Source organism: Protopterus annectens, chromosome 16.part0 (assembly GCF_019279795.1).
Source record: "Protopterus annectens isolate FY-2018-M chromosome 16.part0, PAN1.0, whole genome shotgun sequence".
NCBI classification, from domain to species: Eukaryota; Metazoa; Chordata; order Ceratodontiformes; family Protopteridae; genus Protopterus; species Protopterus annectens.
In genome coordinates, this window is record NC_056750.1 from 31,531,216 (window position 1) to 31,550,626 (window position 19,411).

The 19,411-nt window shown below is 45.7% G+C and overlaps 1 protein-coding gene across 1 annotated transcript in view; it reads left to right on the forward strand.

The window, feature by feature from the left end:
• Positions 1-19,411, forward strand: part of CFAP77 (cilia and flagella associated protein 77) — a 2,131,249-nt gene that overhangs the window by 1,115,783 nt on the left and 996,055 nt on the right. The window contains exon 2 of the mRNA XM_044058808.1: positions 17,378-17,477. Within this exon, the coding sequence (XP_043914743.1) occupies positions 17,378-17,477 (100 nt within the window). The remainder of the gene's footprint in view (positions 1-17,377; positions 17,478-19,411) is intronic.

Consider the following 19,411-nt stretch of genomic DNA (forward strand, 5'->3'; position numbering starts at 1 on the left):
TGCTACACCTAAAGAAATCCCAATCCCTCCGTGCCACACATTCCAGGGACCTAAACCTCATTACCACAATAAACAGAACATGCTGGAGGGAGAGGTTCCTAACCCAGAGACTTCCCATACTCTGGAACAAACTTCCCATTCACGTTAAGCAGAGCACTTCACTGGCCCTCTTTAAGAGAAATCTTGATGAGTGGATGGGCAATAGGAAATTCACCCCGGGGATCAGTTCAGTGGCCTTGCTTGACAGGGGCACTGGGAACTAACTTTGGGCAGCATGATGCCAGGGATTCTTCTTGGGCTAGGCTTATATAGGCTCCAGGGCCGTTAGCCTAGTACACACCTATGAACCTATGAACCAATGCCTACTGTTTCATCCCCACTGCATACATCCTCCAGTGCTCCCCCATATTTCCCCCTTCCCGGGCTCCCCATATCAAGCACATTACTTTTTTTCCTTCTTTTTCTCACATTTGCCTTACTTTTCAGCTTTTTAACAAGCCATGGTTTCCATTATGTTGTGAAGTTCATTTTAAAGTTGTTTTTTTTTTTAATACCATTCCATCTAATGATGGCTTGAACAAAAATTATGATTAACTAAAGAAATTCAGTGCTGGTGTTCAACTTTACTTTCCTTGCATCCTTTCATCACACCTCACCTGGCCAAGACAGCTTAGTAATAAATGTGTAGGAAATAACTAATTTAAGCTGGCCCCCATAGATGGCTTTAGGCACCAGAGAATCCTGTGTTTGCTGGGGCCCCCTGTTCCTGGGGGGCACCCAACCACAGCAAGTTATTTATCTTGATATCTTGTAACATGTCTGTCAAACTAACAAAAGCTAGTACTGCAATTGTGTATACTTAATAAACCAGGTGGGTAATAACTCTAAATTATGTATATCTCTTTTAACATTCATAGGTAGGTACTAGGCTATCAGCCCTGGGGCCTATAAAAGCCCAGCCAAAAAGGTACCCTGGCTTTTGCCACCCAAGAAAATTATTTTCCTGTGCCACTGTCGAGCAGAGCCAGAGAAGTGATCCCTGGGGTGAATTTCCTATTTCCCATCCAATCTAGATTAGTACTAGGCTAACTTCCTTTGTGGGCCATTTTAAGCCTAGCTATTTACCCCATCTAAGAATCAAACCCTGGTCCTTGTGTTTGTAAGGTAAACACCTTAACCATTATGCCAGCCTCCCACCCTTCAAAGATATCTCTGGTTATTGTAACTGTGTTTTATCAAGTAACAGGCTTCACAATCCCATTAAATATTTTACCACTGACATAGTGCCTCTGGCTTAGTTAAACTCTGATTGGTGGATGTTCTCTCCACTAAAACCAACAACATATCCAGGTTTAAATACCTGCAATACCTGTGGCCACAAGGGGGCCCTTAATCATCCTCAACTGTGTGGGGGCCCCATAACAGCAGCTGATGGATAGGAAAAATGAGGAAAAAAATGTATTAATTTCCTGATTATGCTCTTTAACCTGAACAGGGTTCTGGTACGACCCTGTTAGGATAAAGCTGGTAATGAACACAGGCAAGGTAAGTAGTAGAGAGATCAGCAGGCCGGAGTGACTAATGTGAGTGCAAACCTTGTATTTTAAGAAGAGTTGATGCTTCCGATCTTCAGGGATGTTTTTTTCAGGGAGTTTTATAAATATTGGTAGAACACCAGATACTACAACTCACAACTATTGTGCAGAAGAATTCAGCTTAATACCAAACATAATAGCAGAACAAAGGCACAAAATCAGGAACGTGTTGTAAATATTACTCTAATTCACTTAAAAAAGTTAATAGAATAACACCTTTTGCATCAACATGCATTTTTTTGGACAATAAGAAGTATAAACCTCTGAAACCTGGAATTATTGACCGTCTGTATCCCTCAATGATTTATTTGCAAATCAAACTTTTTACGAAGGACAGATCAAAATTTTGAGCAAAACCAAGGCAGCTATGCATTACTCCTCACCAAGGTAAATAAAAGTGACTTACCCTGCTGCTGTTTGACAATTGCTAGCCAGCATTCACTGATCTGGTGTGACAGTACCAGTGTTGCACAATGTACTGCTATTTGCTGAAATAAGTACAAAACTAGTATTGCTATGGCTTTTGTGTGTGTTTGTAAAAAGTATTACCGATTGTTATCTCTGCATACACCTAATAATGCCAGGACCATACATCATTCTTCTGGATATCAGTGAAAAATGTAGCGAACAAGTAATTATATTTCAAAAGTAATGCATAAAGTATATCACATAAGATTCAGACACTTCAATCTTCAAGGAGTCTGGTGGCCTCCCCTACATAGACTGTATAAATTGATACAATGGGCTCCCTTAATCATCTTGACTGTGTGAGGGCCTCACAAAAGCTGTTGCTGGTTGGAGAAATATAAGAAAAAATGTATTCATTTTCAGACTGCAGTCTTTAACCTGAATAGGGCTGACCCTGATAGGATAAAGCTGATAATGGCCTGTGCTCCCAACTGTACTTATTCTAAAACCAGCCCTGTTCAGATGTGAATGTACAGACAGTTGCTGTAGGTTATGGGGGGAGGGGGGAGTTGTGTTTACTTCTTTACTTTTCATTACAGTAAAACCATAGAGGTTTGCACATGAGGTCATTACAGTTTTTGTTTGGGCTGAGGACAGGGTGGTTGTTGTTTCTATTAACTTTTCTCACAGACCTCAGAGGTGTACAAAGAAGGTTACTATAGTAGGGGCAGTGTACCGTCTAGGAGAAACAAAGTAGAATACATTACTGTAATCATTTTTTCAATTTCACATCAGGCCAGTATACAAGTAGCTGCCTTTGATGGGTAGGGTTGAGGAGTGAGGAGGCATGCTATGTATATGTATGCCAGCACTCACTTGAAACAGGTGACCGTGGCAGTTTGAACCTCTGCTTTCATTCCAGGCTAACACCAGAGGGATGCATAGACAGTGACTGTTTTTTTTTTTTGGGGGGGGGGGTTAGGGAGGCAGACCTTATTCCCAGATTGGACCTACGTATTCAGACAACAAATGGCTGGTTAGTTTGTTGTGAGCTGCTATTTTGTCATCTTTGAATATTAAGCCTTGGGCATAATTTATGTCTTCCCTGAAATAAAAAAGACTGAAACTCTATTCTTACTCATGGTGTTTGTTTAGGACACCATTGAATTAAAAGATTGGAAAAATGCTGTAAAATGCACCCCCGAATACCTATAATACTGTGACTTCTTGGGCCCTGGCTTAACTGGGTTATTTCCTAAATGGTTATTACTGTGCTGTGTTGGTCAGGAAAGGTGAGTTGAAAGGATGCAAGGAAAACTAACACTGAACAACAATGAATTTCTTTCCTTAATCATAATTTCTGTTCAAGCCATCACTTGATGAAAAGATTATGTAAAAAGAAAAAAGTAAAATACACTTTAGAGCATATAGACATCATTTCACCTAAGTCCACACCCATACATAGACTTGCTATAATGTATCATTGTTGTAATTAAAGTACCAGTAACTGTGAATGTCTCCCTGTGAGATGGACGAACACAGTGTGGTACACAGGCCTGTTGTACTGTAAGGGCATTATAGCTACAGGTCATTCTGTACATAGTACTCCTAAACGTTTGCAGCATGAACTAAAAGGCTATTTTGGAGGGGTGGCAGTGACAGGGTAATATTCTGACAGAGGTGCCTAGGGCCCCCCCAAACATAACATTTCCTGGGGGCCCCCAAAGTACTAACACCATCCCTGCTGGCCCCCTAGATGCCCATAGGGTTATAGATACTCTGAGGCAGAGCATTTTCCCAACCTTTTGATCCAGTGATGGCTTGAACAAAGCAATTTCAATCTTATTTTTTTCTTTCAAGGAAGACATAAGTTGTGCCCAAGGCTTAATGTTCAAAGCTGACAAAATAGCAGCTCACAATAAACTAACAAGACAAATGTTCGAGGGGATAAATAAATCCTGTCTGGGAAAACTGCCTGCTTACCCCCCCCCCCCCCCCAAAATAGATAGTCACCATCTGGGCATCTGCCTGGTGTTAGATTATAGTGAAAGCAGAGATTCAAATATCCACAGGCATGCATTTCAATTGACTTCTGTCATACATATATATAGCATGCCTCCTCTCCCGTACCCCCAAAAGGCAACACCTGCAAACATACCTGATGTGTGATTGTGAGTTATGTATAAAAAGTAATGATAATAGTAATGTAATCCAATCTGTTGCTTATAGACAGTAAAGTGCCCCAACACATGCTAGAGTAAGCTCTCAACACCTCTGAGCTGTGCAACAAAAGTGAAAGAAACAATAACCGTGCCATTCCCAGCCCCCACACAAGCTACAGTAACCTCCTGTACACAGCTCTGAGATGTGTGACAAAAGTGAAAGAAACAATGACCACACCATTCCCAGCCACAACACAAGCTTCAATAACCTCCTGTACACACCTCTGAGATGTGTGACAAAACTGAAAGAAACAATGACCACACCATTCCCAGCCCCCCACACAAGCTACAGTAACCTTCTGTACACACCTCTGAGATGTGTGACAAAACTGAAAGAAACAATAACCGTGCCATTCTCAGCCCCCCACACAAGCTACAGTAACCTCCTGTACACACCTCTGAGCTGTGCAACAATAGTGAAAGAAACAATAACCGTGCCATTCTCAGCCCCCCACTCAAGCTACAGTAACCTCCTGTACACACCTCTGAGCTGTGCAACAACAGTGAAAGAAACAATAACCGTGCCATTCCCAGCCCCCACACAAGCTACAAAAACCTCCTGTACACACCTTTGAGCTGTGCAACAAAAGTGAAAGAAACAATAACCGTGCCATTCCCAGCCCCCCACACAAGCTACAATAACCTCCTGTACACACCTCTGAGATGTGTGACAAAAGTGAAAGAAACAATGACCACACCATTCCCAGTCCCCCCACACAAGCTACAATAACCTCCTGTACACACCTCTGAGATGTGTGACAAAACTGAAAGAAACAATAACCACACCATTCCCAGCCCACACACAAGCTACAGTAACCTTCTGTGCACAGCTCTGAGATGTGTGACAGAAGTGAAAGAAACAATGACCACACCATTCCCAGCCCCCACACAAGCTACAATAACCTCCTGTACACACCTCTGAGATGTGTGACAAAAGTGAAAGAAACAATAACCACACCATTCCCAGCCCCCCACACAAGCTACAATAACCTCCTGTACACACCTCTGAGATGTGTGACAAAAGTGAAAGAAACAATGACCACACCATTCTCAGCCCCCCAAACAAGCTACAGTAACCTCCTGTACACACCTCTGATATATGTGACAAAAGTGAAAGAAACAATGACCACACCATTCCCAGCCCCCCACACAAGCTACAATAACCTTCTGTGCACACCTCTGAGATGTGTGACAAAAGTGAAAGAAACAATGACCACACCATTCCCAGCCCCCCACACAAGCTACAGTAACCTTCTGTACACACCTCTGAGATATGTGACAAAAGTGAAAGAAACAATGACCACACCATTCCCAGCCCCCCACACAAGCTACAATAACCTCCTGTACACACCTCTGAGATGTGTGACAAAAGTGAAAGAAACAATGACCACACCATTCTCAGCCCCCCAAACAAGCTACAATAACCTCCTGTACACACCTCTGAGATGTGTGACAAAAGTGAAAGAAACAATGACCACACCATTCCCAGCCCCCCACACAAGCTACAGTAACCTTCTGTACACACCTCTGAGATGTGTGACAAAAGTGAAAGAAACAATGACCATACCATTCCCAGCCCCCCACACAAGCTACAATAACCTTCTGTACACACCTCTGATATATGTGACAAAAGTGAAAGAAACAATGACCACACCATTCCCAGCCCCCCACACAAGCTACAATAACCTCCTGTACACACCTCTGAGATGTGTGACAAAAGTGAAAGAAATAATGACCACACCATTCCCAGCCCCCACTCAAGCTACAGTAACCTTCTGTACACACCTCTGAGATGTGTGACAAAAGTGAAAGAAACAATGACCACACCATTCCCAGCCACAACACAAGCTTCAATAACCTCCTGTACACACCTCTGAGATGTGTGACAAAAGTGAAAGAAACAATAACCATGCCATTCTCAGCCCCCCACACAAGCTACAATAACCTCCTGTACACACCTCTGAGATGTGTGACAAAAGTGAAAGAAACAATGAACACACCATTCCCAGCCCCCCACACAAGCTACAGTAACCTTCTGTACACACCTCTGATATATGTGACAAAAGTGAAAGAAACAATGACCACACCATTCTCAGCCCCCCACACAAGCTACAATAACCTCCTGTACACACCTCTGAGATGTGTGACAAAAGTGAAAGAAACAATGACCACACCATTCCCAGCCCACACACAAGCTACAATAACCTCCTGTACACACCTCTGATATATGTGACAAACGTGAAAGAAACAATGATCACACCATTCCCAGCCCCCCACACAAGCTACAATAACCTTCTGTGCACACCTCTGAGATGTGTGACAAAAGTGAAAGAAACAATGACCACACCATTCCCAGCCCCCCACACAAGCTACAGTAACCTTCTGTACACACTTCTGAGATATGCGACAAAAGTGAAAGAAACAATAACCACACCATTCCCAGCCACAACACAAGCTTCAATAACCTCCTGTACACACCTCTGAGATGTGTGACAAAAGTGAAAGAAACAATAACCACACCATTCCCAGCCCCCACTCAAGCTACAGTAACCTTCTGTACACACCTCTGAGATGTGTGACAAAAGTGAAAGAAACAATGACCACACCATTCCCAGCCCACACACAAGCTACAATAACCTTCTGTACACACCTCTGAGATGTGTGACAAAAGTGAAAGAAACAATGACCATACCATTCCCAGCCCCCACTCAAGCTACAGGAACCTTCTGTACACACCTCTGAGATGTGTGACAAAAGTGAAAGAAACAATGACCACACCATTCCCAGCCCCCCACACAAGCTACAATAACCTCCTGTACACACCTCTGAGATATGTGACAAAAGTGAAAGAAACAATGACCACACCATTCCCAGCCCCCACTCAAGCTAGAGTAACCTTCTGTACACACCTCTGAGATGTGTGACAAAAGTGAAAGAAACAATAACCACACCATTCCCAGCCCACACACAAGCTACAATAACCTTCTGTACACACCTCTGAGATGTGTGACAAAAGTGAAAGAAACAATGACCACACCATTCCCAGCCCCCACTCAAGCTACATGAACCTTCTGTACACACCTCTGAGATGTGTGACAAAAGTGAAAGAAACAATGACCACACCATTCCCAGCCCCCACTCAAGCTACAGGAACCTTCTGTACACACCTCTGAGATGTGTGACAAAAGTGAAAGAAACAATGACCACACCATTCCCAGCCCACACACAAGCTACAATAACCTTCTGTACACACCTCTGAGATGTGTGACAAAAGTGAAAGAAACAATGACCACACCATTCCCAGCCACAACACAAGCTTCAATAACCTCCTGTACACACCTCTGAGATGTGTGACAAAAGTGAAAGAAACAATGACCACACCATTCCCAGCCCCCCACACAAGCTACAATAACCTCCTGTACACACCTCTGAGATATGTGACAAAAGTGAAAGAAACAATGACCACACCATTCCCAGCCCCCCACACAAGCTACAATAACCTCCTGTACACACCTCTGAGATGTGTGACAAAAATGAAAGAAACAATGACCACACCATTCCCAGCCCACACACAAGCTACAATAACCTTCTGTACACACCTCTGAGATGTGTGACAAAAGTGAAAGAAACAATGACCACACCATTCCCAGCCACAACACAAGCTTCAATAACCTCCTGTACACACCTCTGAGATGTGTGACAAAAGTGAAAGAAACAATGACCACACCATTCCCAGCCCACACACAAGCTACAATAACCTCCTGTACACACCTCTGATATATGTGACAAAAGTGAAAGAAACAATGACCACACCATTCCCAGCCCCCCACACAAGCTACAATAATCTTCTGTACACACCTCTGATATGTGTGACAAAAGTGAAAGAAACAATGAACACACCATTCCCAGCCCCCCACACAAGCTACAATAACCTTCTGTACACACCTCTGAGATGTGTGACAAAAGTGAAAGAAACAATGTCCACACCATTCCCAGCCACAACACAAGCTTCAATAACCTCCTGTACACACCTCTGAGATGTGTGACAAAAGTGAAAGAAACAATGACCATACCATTCCCAGCCCCCACTCAAGCTACAGGAACCTTCTGTACACACGTCTGAGATGTGTGACAAAAGTGAAAGAAACAATGACCACACCATTCCCAGCCCACACACAAGCTACAATAACCTTCTGTACACACGTCTGAGATGTGTGACAAAAGTGAAAGAAACAATGACCACACAATTCCCAGCCCCCACACAAGCTACAGTAGCCTTCTGTACACACGTCTGAGATGTGTGACAAAAGTGAAAGAAACAATGACCACACCATTCCCAGCCCACACACAAGCTACAATAACCTTCTGTACACACGTCTGAGATGTGTGACAAAAGTGAAAGAAACAATGACCACACAATTCCCAGCCCCCACACAAGCTACAGTAGCCTTCTGTACACACCTCTGAGAAGAGGTCACAACTAAGTCCATGTCAAAATCCATGTATACAATCTCACTGCTCAGGTTATGCTTTTTCCAATTGAAAGTGTGAGACCTATTGTGAGTCCTGCAATGAGAACTACAATAAAAAAATAAAGTGTGAATGGTGAATAAAAGTTGTAGCCATCAACACTTGCCATGATGCCATAGAAGCATTTTTCTGCATGGGCTTGGGGGAGGGGGCTGCACCCCCACAGCTCTGTCAATGAAGTGTACTAACTCCAAAATCACTCTACCTCAAAGTAAAGGGACTACTTCAAGGTACTGGTCAGGCCACCTCTGACTTAGTATATATTTCAGTTTTCCCAAGTATAGACTGTGTTCCAAGGACTGAAATAGCAGTCCTCAAACATTCATCTGTAAGTCTTTGTTCCCAGTCACAGAATGGACCACTGAGTTTAATCCCAGTGTTGTGCTGTTATGCAGCCCCAATATGATGCAGAAGGCCTGTATGGACTGCATGCTTCTACTTCCTTAAAGAAAGATTCAGTCACAGTAGTAAGATGCACCAAATTTCTGATTCAGGTGCACCTTGTCTGTAGGAGTCCTGTATCATGATGCTGTACATTGCTGTGGTGCATCAGCAGCAGTACCTAAATGCTCCCCCCAAACTCCCAGATTCCTCCCCAAATTTCCCCAAACTCCCAGATTCCTTCCCAGAATGCCCCCAACCTCCCGGATTCCTTCCCTAAATGCTGCCCAAACTCCCAGATTCCTTCCCAGAATGCCCCCAAACTCCCAGATTTTTCCCCAATCTCCACAACTGCATCCTTACCTGCACCCCTCCTCAACTGAATCCTAAGCTGCTATCGTATATGGCACCTCTACTGCAAAAGTAATTTATTTTTGTCAGCACTGAATTCAGTCATGTTTACAGTACACAGGAAGTAGTTCTTTTCTGGGGAAGGGGGTGGGTGTAGGTTCGGATCCAGTTGCAGAGACTGGGGAAGAAGTTGTGGGATTGCTTTGGTACTACTGACGAGTTTGACAAATATGACGATCTGAAGTAGTTGCTTCATTTGCTCTGCAACCTGTGGGTATCGGATCCGACTTCGGATCCGAACCAGCAGCTTACCAAGCTCCAAGATCCGAGCTCCTAGCCCCTCCCCCTACCCATAATCCCCTGCTACCAACCACATTACCTCAGATCGTTTTTTGCCGTGGCTGAAGAAGCTTTCCCTTTGAACAGCTCCTGGCTGGGTGAGATCGTTTCTATCTTAAGTTCACCAAAAAAGTTTCAAAATCATGTGTGTGTGGTAGTAAACCTTTCTACCCCTTTTTAGTGTTAGTTTTAATTTTTACTGGTACAGTTAATTAGTTTTTTCTTTGTCACTCCCCCTCCCCCCTTAGCGTTTGGGTGTGTGTGTGAGTGCTTTATCATGGCGGAAGGGCCTAAGCCCATTTTTTCCAAATGTACTGAGTGTGGCCACAAGCTTTCCCCAGCTGATGGCCACACTCAGTGCGTTTTGTGCCTGGGGGCAGCCCATCTCTCAGAGGTCTGCCAGATCTGTGCGGCCTTTAACCCCCGGGCACTTCGGGATAGGAAAAACAAGCTGATCCTGGCGGGAAAGCTCCCCCAGGAGTCAGCTTCTTCTTCCTCTCCCGTTCGGGCTCCGGCTGCCTCAGCGGCCTCGGCGCCCTCTGTTCCCTCAGCTCAACCCGGGACTCAACCTCCCACTTCGGGTTTGAGCTCTGGGGAAACTAGTGCCTCCTCAACTAAGGAGAAGAGGCACAAGGATAAGGAGGGACATAGATCCCATAAAAGGCGGGCTGAGTCTCACCCCTCGGCTCCTCCAGCAAAAGTAACTAAGTCTCCTTCGGGGGTCTCCGGATCCTTCTCCTCTCGTCTCCGTTCACCTAGCTTCTCGCTGGAGCCAGAGGAGGAAGATCGGTCTCCCTCGAGGTCGTCGAGGCGACCCTCCCGGCCCGCCTCGACTACCTCTTCCAGGTCAACAAAAAGCATCTCCGAAGCGGATATGGATCGGATGATGCGTCGGTTCTTACAGAACCAAATGCGGATGGGGTGCTCTTGCCTCCCCCCCCTCTGGGGGGGGGAGCGCGGCCCCCATGTTTGCCCCGATCACTACTTCTCCGACCCGTTTTTGGATCTCGGAGTCATCGGATCCGTGCCCATTCGGACCCAGGGAATTGTCGGCGCCGATAGCGCTGGTCTCTTCGACGCCGACTATGCCCTCGAGCTTGTCGGATCCGAGCTCTTGGGGCCGAGGGCTGAGCATCGGATCCGAGGGAGTTGTTGTATCTTCGGAGGTGTTGGCTTCGGACCGCACCTCTTTCTCGGCGCCGACTGCTTCGGCTCTGACCCTGATCCCTTCCTCAGAGCCGAGGAGATTGCTCTCAGAGGCTGGTGAGGGTGATTCTCCTTCGGCTTTTGAGGTAGTGGAGAGGGTACTGTCGAGATCCTCCAGATCCCGGGCTTCGGATCCACCCGTACCCCCACTGTATGAGGGTCTGTCTTCCATCATCCGACCATCGGGACAGCCTGCCCAAGCCCTCCAGCTAGTTCCTGTTGAGGAACAACAACCCGTGGACGAGTCCTCTTCGGATAGCCCCACCGAGGAGGTTCCTCAGAAACGTCGGTGTAAAAGGAGGCACCTAGACTCCCCCGAGTCCGTTACCACTGACACGGACTTAGATGATAGGGAGGGTTCCCCAAGGTCACCCCCTGAAGATGTCTCCTTTGGAGACATCATGGAAATGTTGCGTATTAGAGGGGGGTGGTCTGCCCAAAAACCTTCCCTTGATGAATCCGTGTTCCTGGAGGCATTTGAGGCAGGCCCATCTACTTCCTGGGTGTCCCCTCCGGCCGACCCCCTGGTGGACTTAATTACCACCAGGGCGTGGAAGGAGCCCGACACCGTGGAGCCAATTCCTAGGCATCCCAACAAAATACTAAGCCCCCCCACAGATAGGCAATCATGGGCCAAAGGATCCCCTGTTGATGCCATGTTGGTGGCGGTTGCCACCAAGAAAGAACTCGCTCAGGAGAGTTCTCTGGTCCACCCGCCAGATAAAGAATCTCGAGCGTTGGACTGGATTGGGAAGCAGATGTTTGCTTCAGCAACCTTTTCTATAAGGGCGCTGAACTATATGGCACATACCATCAGGCTACAGCGAGACTTGATCAAGGAATACGCTGCAGCACCCCCAGAGTCCATGTCAGTCGGAGACAGGAATGTGTTTACGACACGAATGGCCACTCTGAAATCCATCTCCAATACGTCTATGCGGTTCCTCTCTCATGCTTCGGAGGGAGCCGCTAGAGCCAGCGGAGCAGGGGTCATCTTTCGACGTCACGCCTGGCTCCGTCTTTGCGACTTCGTGGATCCCTTCAAGGTGTCCTTCACGAACGCCCCCTTTGACGGTTCTGCTCTTTTCGGCAAGACCGTTCGCGATACGCTGGTCCAAAGCGAAAAGGACGGGAAGACGCTGTCTGCCGTCGGAGTCCGCTTCTCTAGTCCCCAAAGATCCTTCTCCAGGAATCAGAGGGGACAAAAGAAGCTGTGGTTCCGCAAGTCTCAGCAATCCCATCCAGCTGTGGACCACTCGTCCTCTAGAGGCAGAGGAGGACAAGGTGGATGCCAGCCCAGAGGCAGAGGGGGGCCATGTAATTTTGGGTCTAGAGAACCTTTCTCGGACAGACCCGCGCAACAGCCCTGAGGGCTTGCCCGGCTGTCCCTCTCTGGAGGCAGTCGGGGGGCAGTTGACAGAGCACCTGTCAAACTGGGAGTCCCTTACAACGGATCGATGTGTGCTCCGTATCATTTCCAGAGGTTACTTCATTCCTTTCCTAAATCTTCCCCCCAAAACCAGACACCTCCCCGATGTCCCACCCGATCAGAGGGAGGCGGCGGCTTCAGAGATTTTGAAACTGCTAAGAAAAAGAGCCATCCAGCCCATCCCCCCAGATCAGTCCGGATTGGGTTATTACTCAAGGTTCTTTTTGGTGCCAAAGAAAACGGGGGACCTCAGACCCATCTTAGACCTTTCCCCTTTGAACCTGTTTATACCCAAGGAAAAGTTCTGGATGGTCACTCTTCAATCTATCCTCCCCCTTCTGAGGGAGAACGACTGGATGTGCTCCATAGACCTCAAGGATGTGTACTACCACATCTTAATGGACAGATGATCCAGGAGGTTTCTCCGCTTCCGGCTCGGAGCCAGTCATTATCATTTCAGGGTTCTTCCATTCGGCCTCACTTTAGCCCCCAGAGTGTTCACCAAAGTCATGGCGGTGGTTGCTGCCCACCTGAGACTTCAGGGCATTCAGGTCTTCCCGTACCTAGACGACTGGCTCCTTACCGCGACCAACAGGCATCGGCTCTCTGTAGCGAGAGATTACGCACTGACTCTAGCCCACAACTTAGGCATTTCAGTAAACCTGCAGAAGTCCTGCCTGTGCCCCACTCAAGCCCTGGAATTCATAGGGGCCAGGTTGGATACTCGAATCTCTCGAGCTACTCTAACATCAGTCAGACTGAACAGCTTGTCTTATCAGGTGTTAGCCCTTCTCCGGAATCCTTCTCCTCCAGCGGAGTTAGTCCTGAGGGCACTAGGGTCTATGGCAGCAGCGATCGGTCTTTCCCTCCATGCCCGCCTGCGAATGCGAATATTGCAATGGACCCTTCAAGTCCAAATGTCCCTCTTGCTCCACCCGTTGAACACGCCCATACCGCTGAGCAGAGTTTGCAGGGACTCTCTTCTTTGGTGGTTGCATGCGTGGGAACTCAGAGAAGGGAGGCCCTTTGTGATCCCCCTGGTCGAAGCCACGTTGACCACAGATGCTTCTCGCCTCGGGTGGGGGGGGCATTGTTCAGGCAGATCCGTTCAAGGCACGTGGACTCCCCTAGAGACCGCATTGCATATCAATGTCCTAGAGATGAGGGCGGTGCTTTTGGCATTGCAAGCTCTCCACGACCTTCTTTCCCTGGGGACTATTGCGATCCAGACAGACAACATGTCTGTAGTCTGGTATATAAACAAACAGGGAGGAACCAGATCCTACCCCGTGTCGAGAGGCCATGAGAGTTTGGAAATAGGCGATCTCCACCAACCGTTTTCTGGTAGCAACACACATCCCGGGATGATCCAACATATTAGCGGACAAGCTAAGTCGGGTGCTTCTCACTCCATACGAGTGGTCTCTGAATCCATCTGTTGTGAAACAGATCTTCCACAAATGGGGTCAGCCTCGCTGCGATCTTTTTGCTTCTCCTTTAAACACAAAATGCAGCGAGTACTTCGCAATAATTCCCCCCAGAGCGGAAACCCCCAGAGACGCTCTGGTCCATGCTTGGCCTCCCAGGCTCCTTTATGCTTATCCTCCCCTTCCTCTCATGATGAAGTTTATTCAGAAAGCCTGTCGGTTGAGGAGCAGAGTTATCCTCATAGCCCCATTCTGGCCTCGGCAGATCTGATTCCCCTTTCTGCGGTCTCACAGTGTGGCTCCTCCGTGGATTCTGGATCCCAGTCCAGAACTGATTTCTCATCCCGCAGATTGCCCAACACCAAACCTGGTCAACCTCAAGCTTGCGGCTTGGCTGATCCAGTTCCATTAATGGCTAGGACTCCCGGTATCTCATCTCCCGTTAAGGCCATTCTGGTGTCGGCTCATAAGCCATCTACCAGAAAACTTTACAACAGTAAATGGAAATGTTTTTCCATTTGGGCCGAAGATAAGGGCTTGGACCCATTTACTGTCCCTATCCTGACCATTTTGGACTTCCTCTCGTTAATCTTTCGACAGGGAGCAAGCGCTTCTACGGTTAAGGTGCAATTGGTGGCCATCTCCCATTTTCATGTGGGTGATGGCATAGGTTCCTTAGCATCTACAAAGTTGTGCAAAACCTTCTTACGAGGCATCTTCCTTTTAAATCCACCGATAAAGTTTGTGGTTCCCCCATGGGACCTCACTCTAGTCTTGCAATCCTTAACGAGCCCACCTTTCGAACCTGCGGCCTCAATTCCGTTGAAGTTCTTGTCATGGAAAACAGCCTTCTTAGTGGCTATTACTTCGGCCAAAAGGGTTTCAGAATTACAAGCCTTGTGTATGAAGCCTCCTTACCTTATCTTTCACAAAGATAGAGTGTCCCTCAGGACTAACCCATCTTTCTTGCCTAAGGTTGCTTCAGAAGCAAATATAAATCAATCGATAAATCTACCAGTGTTTTTTCCCACATTTCAGAACAAGGGAGAATACACATTACACAAATTGGATGTACACAGACAGCTGCGTTTCTACTTGCATAGGACTAGAGAGTTTCGCAAGTCGGACCAGTTATTTGTCTCGTATGCAAAATCAGCCATGGGTAAAGCCATTTCCAAAGTCACTGTAGCAAATTGGATTCGTCAGTGTATTATTCAGGGGTACATATCGTCTGGCAAACCAGCCCCGGTTAGTATCCGTGCTCATTCTACAAGATCTGTAGCCACTTCAACAGCCTTCTGGTCTAGGGTTCCAGTGGACGACATATGTTCAGCAGCTACTTGGTCCTCTTCTCATATGTTCATTTCTCATTATAAATTAGATGTGATTTCGAGAAGTAGGGCTTCTTTTGGCTTCGTGGTGCTTCGGAATATCCTTCCGTAAGGACCACCCAGGTTCTTATAAGGTAGCTGGGGACTCTGAACCACAGGTTGCAGAGCAAATGAAGTAACTACTTCAGATAAAGAAGTTATGTACTCACCATAACGTTCCATCTGAGTAGGTACTTCATTTGTCTGCAACCGACCCCCCCCCCCTGCCATCCCCCGAACCTTTCGGGATTTTCTGATCACCTTCGCAGTTGATATTTCGCGTTTCCAGGTTGGTAAGGCAAAAAAAACTATCTGAGGTAATGTGGTTGGTAGCAGGGGATTATGGGTAGGGGGAGGAGCTAGGAGCTTGGATCTTGGAGCTTGGTAAGCTGCCGGTTCGGATCCGAAGTCGAATCCGATACCCACAGGTTGCAGACAAATGAAGTACCTACTCAGATGGAACGTTATGGTGAGTACATAACTTCTTTTTATGCTTTAATGTGCTTTTTATTTATTTCCAAATTCTATGCTAGGGAGTTAATCCCCGACAAGGGAAAGGTGGTACGCACAGCCTACCTAGACCTCGCAAAGGCCTTCGACACCATTCCCCATTCTAGTATTATAGACAAGCTCACCAGCCTGAACATAAACCCCTACATCACAAGATGGGTTGCCAACTGGCTCATGGACAGAACCCATATGGTGAGAGTTGCGGGAGCTAGGTCCGACTCTAAACCGGTTACAAGTGGCATTCCCCAGGGCTCAGTCCTAGGACACCTCCTGTTCGGCATATACTTCTCAGAGGTACAGGCAAGCACAGGAGGACTATGGCTGACCAAGTTTGCAGACGACTACAAACTAGGGACTATAAATGACTCTCTGGCTGACACAGACATCCTCCAAAAGGGTCTCACTGAGATGGATACCTGGTGTCAAAATCATGGCCTCAAGCTAAATGCCAAAAAGTGCATAGTCATCCCCTTTGGAAAAAACAAAGTACCCACAAACTACCACATAGGTGGTAGTCCCCTAAATACGGAAGATGTAATAAGGGATCTGGGGGACCCAAGTAGATAGTAATCTCACCTTTGATAATCACATTGCCAGAGTGGTTAGAAAATCCTTCTACGTGGCCCACCTAATCACAAAAGGGTTTGCATCCAGATCAAAAGAGGTCATTGTGCCCCTCTATTCATCGCTCATCAGACCCATCATAGAGTACAATGCCGCATTTGGGATGTACCTTACAAGACATCTGCAACAGCTGGAAAGACCACAGAAGTACCTCACCAAGATCACTGGCCTCAAACAGATGCCCTATGCAGCTCGACTGAAGAAACTCTAGCTGTACTCGGTTGCATACCACCTACTCAGAGGTGATCTCTGCCTGACATACAAGGCCATGTCCAACCCAGAATTGATGGACATGCTCCACCTAAAGAAAACCTTATCCCTTTGAGCCACAAGCTCTAGGGATCTAAACTGCACCACAACAATAAATAGGACGTGCTGGAGGGATAGATTCCAAGCTTTGGAACAAGAATTTCAGTCTACATTAAGCAGAGCTCCTCGCTAACACTCTTCAAAAGAAACCTTAACGAGTGGATGGGAAACAGAAAGTTTACCCCGGGGATCACTTCAGTGGCTCTGCTGGACAGAGGCACAGGGAGCTAATCTAAGGAGGCGACGAAAGTCAACAAATTCTGGCTAGAGTTATAAATGCCTTCGGGCAGATAGCCTAGTACCTACCTATGAACCTATGAACCTAAGTATTGCAGATAAGGATTTTTTTCCGACAGTTCCTCCTCCATTTTTAATTCTTAAGTTTCCTCTTTTTAGTTAGACTACATTGAACACAAGGACTGAGTCAGTTTAAATCACTGGGTTATTACGAACCAATAATCCTGTCTGAATAAGCATGTTTTATCTATGATACAAACTGCAAATCGTTCTGGAGTTATTACATATTTAGGTAAAACAAAATTACACTTTCTGTAGTCCATATAAAAATTTCCATTTGCCAGGTGAGTAGAAGTTGTATGTCACTAACAAAAAGAATTGTAGTTTCATTAATACATTGCAAAAAACATTGATTATATATTTTTGCTTTTCTTTAAAGGCACCCCTTGGAAAGGCTAGAAGAAGAGGCCTTCCTCTTCCTGAGCCTGGCTTTATTTATGGAAGGAACAACTATGTTCAAGAGGGAGGGGTTGCCAGTGGTAAGTAGAACACACAAAGTCTGAAAACATTGCTGTAATCTGTAATGTCATGATATTTTTTAACCCATCCTTAAGAGTTGTTCTTTCCCGACAGCAAATTCCCGTATATCAAAACACTTGTGGTTCATAGGTAGTGCGGCATAGTGGGGGCATCTGAGTCTGCCAAATCTATAGAGCACTGTATATCTTTAAACCTTTAAGGCCAAGAGTGCTGGCAGGCAAGCCTCAACAGGGAGCAGGTGCATTTGGGGAGATATGAGACAAAGAGATACAGGTAGATGGCAATATTCTTGTTTTTCTTGAGTCCTGAGGCAAGGTAAGATTGTGTTAAAGAGGCTTCAGGGGAAATTAGCCTGAAAGGAAAAAACAGACTGGAAAATGCCCCTGTGTATATTAAAACCTTTCCAGTAATTTTAAGTACTGATTTGCTTTAAAATTATATGTGAAGTATTTCTGCAAGCATTGACAGTGTTTGCTGAAGCTTTTATAAATAAATGGACTTTATTTTATTTTAGTATACTGTGTTTTCCACAAGGAAGCAACTTTCTGTTATCCCATGTGAAAAATGTTATACCTTCTCAGAAAGCTATTTTAAGAGATTGGTTTGTTACCAATAATTTATTTTATTTTTTCACCTTTGTTAACTCAGCCAGTCCAAATTGGCTCAGAGATCCTTTTTAGTGGAGTCCCGGGGAGAAAAGAATCCAAAGATAACACCTTAAAAAAATACAAAGTTGCACATACATAACTTAGCAAGAAGTGATAATAGAAATTACAAACAAAACAAAGTGATACAATAAAACTATGTATATTTGCATATTGCATAGCATCATTGAAGAAGATTCATATGGATAAGTAAGAAAGGTTAGTAGAGTTTATCAGTTGGTTAAGAAGGAATCAATGATGATCATATGTACAGATCCAAGAAGCAGTTGATGCTGTTTTATTAATATTAGAAGTAAGTTAGTGTTAGAGGCTGGGTACAATATTTGGTTGATGCAAAACAACAAGGATAAGCAGTCTGTCACTGAAGTATTTCTAGTGCTTTTGGAACCTCTTCCAACATTGGTGATACATAAATACCTTATTTTCACTGATACCTGTACCACTATGGACTATAGTCCTACCCAAGTTTTGTGACACAAGACACAAGAGGTAGTTAATTCTAACATCTTTTAAATAGAACAACTTGTTTATTTATTTATACAGTTTGTTAACTGGGGTAAAGCACTGACCCCATATTTTGTTTCCATTATGGATAGTACAGCTATCTTTTCCCCAAGTGTATTACTACAAACCAAGATGCTTCTAACTGGGTTTCTTTAGAAAAAAGGATAATTAAGTAAGGATTTTGAAAACCAGGGGAACTTTTTTACCCCCCCCCCCAAAGGACCAATCACAATACTGGAAGAATGCCAGGCACCCAGCATTACTGCAGCACAGGTTAAAGCTGCATTGTCCAAGGCCACGAATACAGTTTCCATGGGACCCGACAATATCCCTGGCTGTGTTCTACATGAACTACAAAGTGAACTGGCACCACACCTGCGTGCCTTTTCAATCACAGCCTCACCACAGGCTTTGTCCCTACAGAATGGCGCACTGCTACAGTCATGCCTCTCCATAAAGGGGGAGCGACTACAGACCCTGGGAATTATCGCTCCATTAGCCTGATGAGTCTGATATGTAAGGCTATGGAGCACATCATCGTGGAACTAATTAACAAGGATATAGGGAATCTCCAAACTATGGCTCCCATGCAATTTGATTTTGTGAAGGGTAGAGCATGCCTGCTTAACCTGGTTGACTTCTTTGAGTCAGTCACCAGAGCTGTGGATGAGGGCAAGGCAGTTCATACAGCCTACCTCGATCTGGCCAAGACCTTTGATACCATTCCCCACTCAGGAATTATTGATAGACTCACCAAACTAGGC